The sequence below is a fragment of the Glycine soja genome, chromosome 4 (genome assembly GCF_004193775.1).
Source record: "Glycine soja cultivar W05 chromosome 4, ASM419377v2, whole genome shotgun sequence".
Classification (NCBI taxonomy): domain Eukaryota; kingdom Viridiplantae; phylum Streptophyta; class Magnoliopsida; order Fabales; family Fabaceae; genus Glycine; species Glycine soja.
This window is the reverse complement of record NC_041005.1, coordinates 43,003,591-43,017,309: the sequence shown is the minus strand read 5'-3', so window position 1 is coordinate 43,017,309 and position 13,719 is coordinate 43,003,591. Positions and strand designations below refer to the sequence as shown.

Sequence of the window (13,719 nt, the reverse complement as noted above, 5' to 3'; positions counted from 1 at the left end):
ATTTTTCGGGACAAGTAACAATCATGGAGTAAAATTAGTCTCTCTGGATTAGAAGACACCAATACATAATCTTTGACTAAAAAAAAACTTATTTATTTCCTAAAATCAATATGAGTGTGGGAGTGTACTGTGACGTCAGTGGTTGTAGTAGGTGAAATAATTAATGTGATTGTTTGTGAGAAAGCTTGACATAACTAGAGTATATATATATGAGCACATGAGATTAATTAGGCTTGGTCCTCTCTATCCATAGAGCCTCACATTACTGAGAAGATAATATAGAATGGCTGAATCAGCAAACTCAATCCACAACAGTGGCCAGAAAAAGTTAGCCGGCAAAGTTGCCATAATCACCGGCGGAGCCAGCGGCATCGGCGAAGAGACGGCGCGTCTGTTTGCTCACCATGGTGCACGAATGGTTGTGATTGCAGACATCCAAGATGACCTGGGTATCCAAGTAGCAGCATCCATTGGCTCTCACAGGTACAAGATATTCTTGCATAATCTTACTGTGGAAACAAAAAATTACTACTATTACTAAGTTCATGTTTGGCTTTGTAATTTACACATTTCACATAATGGTTTGGACTAAAACTTTTAATGTAAAATTACTCAAACTCTTCACTGTTGGCTAGGTTGATAATAATAGTATGTTTAATAAAGTTATGATTAAATTATGCTTGGACATAATTTTATATTGACCCAACCTTTTAAAAAAAATAGTTATAAAGATAAATTTTAAAATAAAAACTATAAAAGTAAAATACAAGTTATTCGACAATATTTCATTTTAAAAGTTTTGTTGCATTAACTATTTTTAAAATTATTTTAGTCATTTTCTTTTTTGAAGTTATATTTCTTCATTTTTCTTTATTAAAGTTATTTGTTAATGTATGCTTAATTTAACTTTTACTTAAAAGAGTAGAAAAAGAAATACTATCTAAATCATATATAATTTGAGTGAAAATGATAAAATATACGTTTGGTCAAATGATAGTTTACAATTTAGATGAGTGTAACAAAAAAAAAATGATAGAAATTCAACTTTACTTATGTATAAACAAAATGTCAAGTAATTTTAAAATGTCCTTCATTAAAATTTCATATAGGAATAAAATAGAGTTCTTAAAAATAGAATTGTAATTAAATGAAAAAATATTTAAAAATAATATCATTAAATAGGGATAAAATTAGTTAGATTTAATTATATTTTAGTCCAAGATAAAAATCAATTTTTTTACATATATATGAGGCCGGAGGGTAGTAATTTACAAATTGAATAATTCTAAATTTGAGCTATATATTAAAGGAATGTTGGTAGCTTGTTTTGCTTTGATTTTTCATTTAAAAGTTAGTCAAACCAAATTTATAAAACATATGCGGTTCAATTTTCATTTTTAAAAAATCCAAACCAATATTTTACAATTTAATTTGGTTTGATTTTTGTGATTTTTACTAAAATACTATTTTATTAAAATTAATATAGTTTCTTTTCATCTTTTAAATTAAGTTACATTAAAAAATTGCTAATAATAATCTACGAATCTTAATTCTTTTATAATAAAAATTTATCAAATTTTTATTTATTTTAAACTAAATATATCTTCAAAAAGTTGTTTGAAAAAATAAAATGGTATACATTATATAAGTACTAATATAAGTGTTTTAGGTTTGATTTAGTTTTAAAAACACAAATTATAATCTGAACTAAACCGATAAATTATAAAAAAAACATCTAAACAAATAAAAAGATCAATTTGGTTTGATTTTAGGATTTTTTTAGTAATTTTTTATTTTTATTTAAATCGATTTAGGTTTAAATACCCCTAATATATTGACTAATCTTCTACACTTTTACAAATTATAATACTCTGTCTGTCTTATAATAATTAGTGCGTAACAGAAAAAAATTATTTTAAAATAATTATGATTTTAGTTTTTTTTATATAACTTTAATTATCTTTTTAAAAATTTCTAATAATATTAAAGTAAAATAATTATTCTTTTTTATTTATTATTATTATTATTATTATTATTTTCTTAATATGTGTAAAATAACTTGAAAGACAACGATTATTTTGTTTCAAATGGTGAATAGTGAAAAGTAGACAGTTAAGAATAATGTTTGATAAAATTTCAATAATCTATCTAATTATCTAAAAAGAGAAAAAAAAAGAAAAATATAATTATAATAAGATTTATAATATGATAAAAAAATATATTAATAGAGTATTAAAAATAAATGATAATATATGATTATCCTAAGTTTAATAATCACTATTATGGTTATCAAACTCTCGAGTTAACTCGTTAATTCTTAGGGTAAACTCTATAAACTCTGAGTAAACTTAATAAACTCTCGAGTTTACCACCTAGTCAACGAGTTAGCAAGTTAAAAAAATTAGATCAAATGTAAGTTATTTTTTATTGTTTTCTATCTGTTTAGTATTCAACATACTTTTATTTAGTGTGTTATTCTCAAATACAAATTTTCACCTTTAATAATGTCAAATCTTTGTTTTCTAATAACATCAAACCTTCGATGAGAATGATCTACCACTACTATAACCTCTACAAGTTATTATCTGGTAGTGATGTATTATTACTAGACTTGGTTATTTAAATATTCGAAACTTTATAATTTAGTGTTTTGCTTTATTATATTATTGAAATTTTTAATTAATATGTTATTTATATATATTTTATTATTATTTTTATACAAAATAGACTCTTATAAATTTATAAGTTGGATTTATGAGTCGAGTCTATCAAACTTTAACGAATCTGCGTAAACTTTCAAGTTTAATAATCTTGGTCACTACCATAAAATAGTGAAAATATAGTTTAGAAAGATAAGTATTTCAGTATTTGTATTTGTGTATACTTCAGGTGCAGCTATGTCCGTTGTGACGTGACAGACGAAGACCAAGTCAAAAACCTCGTGGATTCCACGGTCAACGCTCACGGCCAGCTGGACATCATGTTCAGCAACGCGGGCATCCTCAGTCCCTCCGACCAGACAATCCTCGACCTCGACTTCTCCGCGTACGACCGTCTCCTCGCCGTGAACGCGCGGGGCATGGCAGCGTGCGTGAAGCACGCAGCGCGGTCGATGGTGGAGCGGCGCGTGAGGGGCAGCATTGTGTGCACGGCGAGCGTGTCAGCGTCGCACGGCGGCCTGCGGCGAACCGACTACGTGATGTCGAAGCACGCGGTGAAGGGGCTCATGCACGCGGCCAGCGCGCAGCTTGGAGCGCATGGTGTTAGGGTGAACTGCGTCTCGCCGAGTGGGTTGACCACGCCGCTGACACGTGCCGCGCATGCCGCGATGGAGACGAAGGAGTTGCAGAAGCAGTACGCGCAGAGCTCTAGGTTGAAAGGTGTCTTTTTGACGCCGAAGCATGTCGCGGATGCGGTGCTGTTTCTTGCGTGCGGTGACTCCGAGTTTGTAACCGGACACGATCTTGTGGTGGACGGTTGTTTTGACGGTGTTTAGAGTGTGTTTGGTTTTAGTTGAAAAGCTTCAAATGTACGTTCAAGGATAAGGAGAACTAATAATTTAGTGCCAACGATCTGAAACGGTAAAATAAACAAGTATTTAGTTTTTTTATTAGTGTTTACCATCTTTTTTTCTTCTGCTGTTTCTTTCAGATAAGAAAAGTGTTTTTTAGATACCTTTTAAGAGAGAAAGGAAGTGAAAAGAAATAAGGAATTTGATAGAGTAATATGATAAGGAGAGATAAAGAACAAAAGAAGTTGTTGATGAGTTTCAAATAATAATGATTAATGAATTATGTTGTTTTTGAGCAATGTATTGAGAATTTTATTAATTGCTGAGTTTGTGGAAAGAATGGGTTCAATTATCATGTAATACATTTTGTGAAAGAGACAAATTTTTAGCGTAAATTAAAGATTGGTTTGGCCAAAAAATCAAAATTTACAAGGATAAAATGACAAATAGTAATAATACATTTTAACAAACTCATAATTTTAAATTAGTGTTGTGGTTACATTGAGTGTGTTTGTTTCATATATTAAAGTTGTGTTCGACAAAATAATTTAATTAATTTTTAATTTTTTTATTATTTGAAAAACTTATTTGATTATTTGATAAATAAATTGTTTTAATAATTTTTAAAATGTTATTTTAAGTAATATTTTTAAAATGCTATCTTTTAGTTTCTGATTTTTTTTTATATTTTTTCATTTTTATCCTCTATTTATCCAATTTCTTAGTTACTATTTTTAAATAGATCATGATTTTATTATTATTTTTTCATTATATGTTTTTCAATTATTTTAACACTTAGTTTTATCCTACACTTACATAATTTAATAAGTTATTTTTGCAGCTTCCAGCTTCTGACTTTTAATTACCGGTTAACTTTTTAATTTGCAATTAACTTTTTGGTTAGTTTTGTTAAACATAACCTAAAAGTTGATTTTCATAAGAGTAATGTTATATCATTTTATAAATCCTTCTATTACCTTTTATATAGTAAGTATTGAATGAAAAGTACATGCATATAATGCATATAATGTCTTGAAAATATAAAACATGTTTAAAACTTACAATAAAAAGTAGTAGGAAGATTTGTAAGAACATTGATTATTTTTCTTAAATTTGTAAGTCCTACAATGATACATAAATTTAAAAATTTTACACAAAATTTATTTCAATACTAAAGTTACTAGAGTGAGTGCTAAACTTGACCCATATTAATTTTTGTAATTGAAAAATTATTCTTTAATTGGTAAGGATGAATTAAGCAATGATTGCTTATATAAGCAACTCGCTTAAGCAACACTTTAGTAACTCTTCTACTCCAATGATCAAAACTTATTAAGCAATATTGTTTAATTTTAAGCAACTCATGAAATATGTGCATTAAAAATGCTCTAAGAAAATACAATATGAGAATTTAAAATTATTGTTTCGATAAATCTAACATGAGAATATTAATTTTTTTTGCCAACAGTAGAACATCTTTACAATTGAAAGTCATGAGACTAATTTCTCGAAAAAATAGAATACCAACTAAGGAGAAATTCCTCTCCCCACTTGTGTTATTCTATTCCCATAGTCAATGCTTGAACCCTTGACATATGACTTAAAGGATCCAAACTACTTGTAGCTTATCATATTTTGTCGGATGAGAATATTACATACTCGTGTTTGCTACAAACTTTAACAAATTATTTTTGGGGATTATTGATTCTGATAAATGTTATAACTTTCACTGTTACTATATTTTCCTACACTTTTATTTTCAGGAGAAGGAATGAAAATGTGACATTTTCATAAAAAATTAAAAAAAATATTTTCTAATATACTAGTTGTAAATGCAATCACGACAGGGTTGTGTGAATTAAAAATAAAAAGGTTACAGCCACGATTATGGATTACAATTAAAAATCATTGTAAAAGAAAACTAAAAACAAATCAATTTAGCGGCTTCGAAGTTAAAAGAGCCCTTAACATGTAATCATGTATAAGAGAAGAGGATGCTTATTAAAAAAAAAATGTATAAGAGAAGAGGAGTCCATTGTAGAAGCCAACTATAATTCCGTGTAAATAATTTATGATTGTTTTACAAGTATATATACATTATTTTTCAATCGTTCATTCGCCTTAAAAAAAAAAAAAACTATGATTCCGTGTGGATTTTGATCCTCTGCCTTTAGAAGTGAAATTGTATGAATTCATCCATCATCCAATTTAATGAATTTATTTTCTTATAATAAGTTAATATTTTAAAATAAATTTTACTATTTTTTTTAATGAGTAACTGAATTTATATCATTATGATGGTAAATTTTCCACCAGCACCTCCCCTTTTGCTGACGTGGCTTTGGAAGCGCCAGCACTAATGGCGAGTTGGTCATGGCTCAGTCAAACGCAAGGCCCTAAGGCAGACTGCAGCAAGTCAGGGATAGGGGCAACATTACAGAGTGCTCAGGGACGCGCCATTGGGGGTTGCGATTTGCAAGAGGGAGGCGCCATTCGTTCCTGCGACTTACATAGGTGTAGTTTCCACCAGAATACCTGAAAACGCCACCAGCATTTGCATTTTAGGGTGCTTAAATACCCCATCCCCTTCTTCATTTTTTTAGCGCTTTCCCTTTCAACTTTATTTTTGCTTTCGTTTTCGTGGCTTTGGCATTTTCGTGGCTTTGGAAATTTCTGTGGTATGAAGTATTTATTTTTTAAAAAATTAAATTAGCTTTTATGTTTGATAGGCTTGGTAGTGTGTGTTTAAATGTAAAAAATAAAAAAAATTGTGTAAGAATGTTTATTTGAAGAAAATATTTTCAGTCAAAATAAAATATTTTGAATATGAAATTTGTATTATTTTTTTAATTAAATTAGGTTGGTGTTGATGATTTATTAGTGTGTTAAAAATTGATGAACGTTTGAACTTTGAATAAAAAAAAATTGTAGATCATATTTATTTGAAGTAAGTATTTTGAGTACGATTTTTTTTAATATGAAGTTGTAGTATTTTTTTAATTAGATTAGGTTGATTTGTTGGTGTGTTAAAAATTTATAAATGTTGAACTTGAAAGTGTTATTTGATGCTTTGTTTTTTCTCGTACTACAAATATTTTACTATATAGTAATTTTGTAATTACCTTTTTCCATTTTAAAGTTATTAATGTTAAGATTTATTATTTATACTACTAACTTCGTTCATGAATTATTTTATTTTGTGTTAAAAATGACTATCTCGAAATTGTTCATTTTTTTAAGTGTGTCCCATGAAATTAATTTGAAGTTAATTAAATCTTTTTAAAAGAGAAATTGAATGTGAAGTTCCAATAAATGGACCTTTTGTGATTACATTTTATTAGTTTGGATTTAAAGTTTTATAAAATCGTTCGTGTTATTTAAGTGTGTTGATGTGAAATTTATTTAAAGTTAATAATTTTGATTACATCTTGATTAGTTTAAAATTACTACATTGAAATTGTTAATTTTTTTAAAGTGTCTTAATCTGAAATTGATTTGAAGTTAATTTTTTTTTAAAATAAAGTTTTATTTTGAAGTTCCAATAATGACTTTTTGTGATACCCATTTTATAATTTATTTGACGTGTTAAAATGTTGTTTTTGTAGGTACACGATGAATTCGGTTATAACAGTGTTGTATTTCAATGGAAGGGTATATGAAGATAATGATGGTGTAATATTTGAAGGCAGTAAAAAAGCGATTCAGATTAAACGTGAAATTAGTTTCAATGCTTTGAAGAAAAAAAATGGAGATAAGGTAAAGTTACAAAATAATGAAATTATTTCTGCTATCAGCTGTAGATTTTTAGTGTCAGAAAAATATATTGCCTTGCAAATTTGCGATAACGAAGATGTTGAAACGATGCTAGAAAGTTTTAAACAACAAGACCAAATGTCAGTTCTGGAATTGTACATAGAAAAGGATGTGGCTGGTGGTTCAATGTTTCATTCTGCAAATTCGCTTACATCATGTGGAAATTATTTATCTAATGATGAGACACAACCGCCAACAAATATGAGCAATTTACATATAGACGAAGATGATGATGATGATGATTATCTTGTGTCTAACTCATATGTTGAAGAGTCTTTTGACGAAGATGACAGTGTTGACGGTATATCTGATACAGACGATGAAGTCACTGACATGATTCAACCAGTAAGAATTGTTCACCCAGCAGAAGGTATAATTTGCTGTATAAAAAAATTAGACAATACATTTATTATTTGATGACAATTGTATTTAATGCTAAATAAGTATGATTTGAATTTTTATTTTGAACTGTTAGGTGCACAACGAATTGAAAATCCATTTTGGAATGATGCTTTACATTATAACAATATCAACTGGAGTTATCCTGATGAGGAGGACATTTGCGGTTTGGAGATGTCGTCGACCTTTAATGTTGGCCAAGAATTATATGTTGGCATGAAATTTGATAGTAAAGATGCGGTCAAAAATGCAGTCAAACAATATGTTATGAAGGAGCATCAAAGTTTCAAAGTTGTTGAAAGCAAATCGAACAAGTATGTGGTTTGTTGCTTGAATATAAGTGTAGAGTGTCCTTGCCCTGTCTATATGAGGGCAATTTTATCTAAAAAAAACAGATAGGTGGAAAGTCACACAATGGGGTAGACCACACACATGTCTGAATATGACCATGACACAAGATAACGAGAAACTTGATTCATATTTAATTGCCATTTGTGTAGTAGGTACGTATTTTATGTTCATATTATGTTCATTTTTTGTTAATTGTCATTTAAATTTTGTTATGTTATTGACAGGCATGATCAGAGAAGATCCATCAATAAAAGTTTCTTTGATTCAAGAGAGGATTAACAGTGAATTTGCGTACAAGGTGTCGTACAAAAAAGCTTGGTTGGCGAAACAGAAAGCCATTGCAATTGAATATGGCGATTGAGATGAGTCATATGCGAAACTTTCGTCGTGGCTAACACACATGCAAAATCATTCTCCTGGATCATATTTTCAAATACTACATGACGATTTTATCGTTGGGAATAAGGTTAGTCGCAAACACCGTCAATTTCATAGAGTTTTTTGGACTTTTGGCCAATGTAAAGAGGCTTTCAAGTACTGTAAGCCAATCATACTAGTTGTCGGCACACATTTGTACGGAAAATACCGTGGGACCCTCTTAATGGCCACATCACAAGATGGAAATGGTGGTGTCCTTCCTCTAGCATTCGCGGTGGTCGAAGGTGAGACGTTGACAGTGTGGTCATGGTTTTTGACACACTTGCGTGAACACGTCACAGATAAAAATGATATTTGTCTGATATCTGATCGACACGCGAGTATAAAGTCCGTTGTCGCTAACGAAGCACTTGGTTGGCAACCTCCCTGCGGTTATCATGTCTACTGCGTGTGACACATAGCAAGCAACTTCAATCGGAAATTCAATAATGCCAAACAAAAAGAAATGTTGAAGAAATTGGGTAAGATTTCATATTTGATGGTCACGTTTATTTAACTTTCATATATACTTAAAATTTTTATTCATAACTAATTTTATGCAGCCTACACTCCTTGCAAGCACATTTTTTTTTATCAAAATTTAGAAAAATTTCGTGCACTGAGTCCAGCCATAGCAACCTGGATTGATCGCATTTCAAAGGAAAAATGGATGATGGCTTATGATAGAGAAGGACGTCGATATGGCCACATGACAACCAACCTCTCAAAATGTATCAATAAGGTTTTGAAGGATTGTCGCAACATTCCCATAACAGCATTGGTCAAATCAATGTACAGTAGGTGTCGAAAGTACTTTGTTGAACATTGGCAAGTATATTGTTCAAAGCTTGTTAAAGAACTTAGAAACAATCAAGAACAAGCTTGTTCGCACATTGTTCGCGTGTATGACATCCACTCCACAAGGTTTGAAGTAGAGGAGACCTTCAATCCTATTACGCAATGTGGCAGACAAAAGTGGGCAGTTAACTTGAATGGTCATTATTGTCAATGCGGAAGGTATTCTGCGCTTCACTATCCATGTTCACATATTATTGCAGCTTGTGGTTACGTGAGCCTGAACTAATACCAATATATAGATGTTGTTTATACAAATGAGCACATCTTAAAAGCTTACTCCGCACAATGGTGGCCTCTTGGGAATGAAGCGGCTATTCCTCCTTCTAATGACACATGGACACTTATCCCTGACCCAACTACAATTCGTGTGAAAGGTCGACCAAAATCAACAAGGATAAGGAATGAGATGGATTGGGTCGAACCATCTGAGCACCGACAAAAATGCAGTAGATGTGGAGCCGAAGGGAATAACAGGCGTCGCTGTCCAATGCAATCTGAGCGTGAGAGTTGTTCAAATCATTGATTTATGTATGTTAGTCGAGTGACTTGTATTTGTTTAAGTTCTCTTAAATGTATTGAATTTCTGGGGTTGAATAAATTTGTTAGTTAAAAACATTACTTATTTTGGATTGTGTACATTAGCTATTTGTGGGGTACAATGAATTCGTTAGTTAAAAACAAAACCATAAACCCTAACCCTAAACCCTAAACCCTAATCCTAAACCCTAAGCCCTAAACCCTAACCCCTAACCAAACCCCCAAAACCCTAAGACTTAAACCCTAAACCCTAAGCCCTAAGACTAATCCCTAACACCTAAAACCTAACCATAAACCCTAATCCAAACCCATAAGACTTAAACCCTAAGCCCTAACCCTAACCCAAACCCCAAAACCATAAGCCTTAAACCCTAAACCCCAAGCCCTAAGCCTAATCCCTAACACCTAAAACCTAACCATAAAACCCTAAACCATAAACCTAACCACTAAACCCCAAACCGTAAACCCTTAGCCCTAAACCTAAAACCTAATCCACAACCCTAAGCCTTAAACCCTAAGCCCTAAGCCTAATCCCTAACCCCTAAACCCCAAACCGTAACCCCTAAGCCCTAAACCTAACCCCTAATCCGCAACCCTAAGCCATAAACCTAAACCCAAGACCAAAAACCATAAATCCCAAACCCTAACCCTATGCATTAAACCCTAAATCGATAAACCCTACACAATAACCCCTTAACCCTAAACCTTGGTTGAGTGAAAGTGGGGAGTCCAATGTTGTAGTTAAGGGTATTCAAATTGATACTAAAGGAGAACTAGCTACAATGATGAATTATGGACTTAGTCAATGTGGAGTATCTGCACATATGACATTGGTGTTCGACTTTAGTTACTAAAACTACCTATTTTTTTTGTCTACTTTAGTTTTATTTTTAAACTTTCTTTATTATTATAGTTTGATGCGCCACATAAACTGTATACATTAGTAAGGCATAATAAATGAGATGCGATAAATTAACTGTCAAAATCAAATGTCATACATACAACAACAAAATTACACAGAGACATGAAAATCAGTCATTATGGTCCGTGATGTCGTGAGGATGTGCCACATGGTCGATCCTATCTTCGCGCTTGACGATCAGGATTTCTTCTGCCGCGTTGTCTCCCCGCTTCTGCTTGCTCAGCCTCAGCAGAAAACTCCTGACGCAAATCAACACCTAATAAGTCGCCCATATGAGGTATTACTTCGGGTACATTCCATTGCAGAGCAAATGGGGCGTTAGGTGTTGCCATTGGGGCATCGTGTTGCTGTGAAGGAGTCATAGTGGGCCATGAAAAATGAGACTGTGTTTCCGCAACACCACCGAACGAATGTTCGCTCGCAGAAGTATCAGTGTGATGACCTTCAAAAGAATACTGATACATCTGTGAAGGATATTGGGAAAATGTTGCTGGCGTGTAATACATTCCATGACCACGCTCCATCATTTGTTGGGAATATTGTTCCGCTTCAACAAGCTCCCTTCGTCTGCCTATGCCCTGAGTTTCAACACTTGACTGAAGAATGTGAAACTCTTGTGCTGAGAATTCACGCTCTGATGTTGGACCATGTGACACTGGCTCAATGATTCTCTCTTGCTCTTCGGATATAATCGCTAACTTTTCCACGTAAGGCATGAGATCATCAACTGTCCATGTGTTCCTCCCTTGTGGTGACACCATATACTGTAAAGTCTCCACAACTTCATCTTGCAATTATTAGCGTCAAGAAATTAATGTTCATGCTTAACAAAATAATTTGAAGTTAAACATTGAAAAACAGATAAATACCAATGTCGCTGTGTTTGCATTGTTTGGGTCGACAAACATCTTTGTTTTACGCCTATATCACACCATGTTGTCCGAGTTAAAACCCAGTAGGCCCTCCTGTCGAGGATAAACGTCGACCCTAAACTCAGCTCTATTGTTCCATTGACTGATGATCGGGGCCAATAGGTGGAACCAATTTTCGTCTTGTTTGCCTTTCAGTGTTATGCCATGGAGATTCTGCGGTTGTGAAGGACATCCGGGAATAGGTTTTTGCAATCCAAATTGTTGTAAAACTCTATCAGGTTGGTGCCACTCAACAACATGGAAACAAATCAGTGGCACCACCGCGAACCAGGCTACACTTCCAACCACACAAATTTGAGGCAACGTTGCCATCACAGTTGTTGTGTATGGCTCCTAGACAAATTGCATATAACAACACACTTGTCAATTTTCAGTCAAACATAACATATTAAAATTTCATTTAACCAATACATTACGTTCTTGTTACCTCATGTCGTTTAATTAGATCCAATTTGCGAAGGAAAACTCTAAGATCATCATTGCCAATATGTTGATTTCCTTGTCGCAGCCACCTACAATAAAAATGAAATCATCATTGTCAACACGTTCCATCATTAAATATTTTCAATTCAAATCGAATTTTTTAAATGACAAACCTGTGTCCGAGTGGTTTATTTTCTATTACGGGAGGCATCCTCTTTGGAGTCAAAGTCGTGCATCGTTCCCATGCCCACATTTGGATTAAGATGCACACACCTCCGATTGATTTAACTTTGTAATCGGTGGCGCTGCACATCTTTCTATATAAATACGCAAGCACGGCAAGTCCCCACGCATACGTGCTGCACTGTTCAAAGTCACGTAAAAATTGTAGGTATCTTAAGGAAACTCTGCTACTGCTTTTGTTAACAAAGAGGACACCTCCTATGAATCGAAGGATCCATGCACGAATAAACCTTTGTAATTGTTCAACGTTACCCTCATCAATATTTATGTGAGAAAAATGGTGAGCTAGCCAACTTAATTTTACAACACTGCCTTCAAGTTCGCCTTCGTGTGGTCTGACTCCTAATAATTTTTCACATAAATCGGCCCAATCAAGATTTGTTGAACCAATTAATGGTGTCCTGTTAGTACGAAGATCTAATAAAACTGACACATCTTGAATAGTAATGGTAGTCTCTCCGCATCTCAAGTGAAACGTGTGTGTTTCGGGCCTCCATCTTTCAATGAACGCACTAATTAATGCCGCATTTATCTTTAGGTATCCCATCTTCATTATCAATAAAACCCAGATTGCCAAAGCAGAGGAACAATTTCCTATGATATTTGTTCTTCACCTTGATACGTCGGGACTGCTTGTCTGATATGTAATTTTCTGTCTGGTTCCTCATTCCAAACATGTTCTGAAACATGCTTGGGTTGCATCCACAAAACGTCACCATCAATTGGACCAGACCTAGTTTGTATACTTGATGAGCATGACGACGAAGATGTCATTGATCCTACAAAATAAAATATAATACAATTAATTAACGATAAAATTTATACATTAATTATACATACACAAATTAAGTATATTTACAAAAAATTAATTAAAATAATTTCAAAATATACTCTCCAAATAATTTCAAATACATGCAAACACAACTTAAAATAAATAACAAAATATAATAAATTAAATGTAATATACAATATTTCAAAAATTACATATTTCAATAACAAAATATAATATACAATCACGAAAATTTAAATGTATTATACAAATAAATTAAATCACATCCAAACACAACTTTACATAAATAACAAATTATATTTTTTTAATTTCAATAAAAAAATATATTATACAAATAACCTAATTTATATATATTCTATAAATAAATTAAATTTCATACAAATATAAATTTAAATATATAAAATAATATTTATATTTTTGAATAAAAATTAAAATAATATATATACAAAATTAATGACTTCAAATAATTACGAGTAAAATAATTTAACATACAAAATCAATAATTTAAAATACGCAAAACTAT

At 32.1% G+C, this 13,719-nt stretch overlaps 1 protein-coding gene across 1 annotated transcript; it reads left to right on the top strand.

The window, feature by feature from the left end:
- Positions 1-238: 238 nt before the first annotated feature.
- LOC114409755 ((-)-isopiperitenol/(-)-carveol dehydrogenase, mitochondrial-like) lies at positions 239-3,634 on the top strand. Its single transcript, XM_028373335.1, has 2 exons — positions 239-483; positions 2,890-3,634. The coding sequence occupies exons 1-2, from the start codon at positions 284-286 to the stop codon at positions 3,494-3,496; spliced, it is 807 nt and encodes a 268-aa protein (XP_028229136.1). The 5' UTR covers positions 239-283; the 3' UTR covers positions 3,497-3,634.
- Positions 3,635-13,719: the final 10,085 nt, after the last annotated feature.

Coding starts and splice junctions, on each gene's coding strand:
- LOC114409755 (XM_028373335.1), top strand. CDS start 284: ATGGCTGAATCAGCAAACTCAATCCACAACAGTGGCCAGAAAAAGTTA. Junction 484..2,889: donor GCATCCATTGGCTCTCACAG/GTACAAGATATT, acceptor TGTATACTTCAG/GTGCAGCTATGTCCGTTGTG.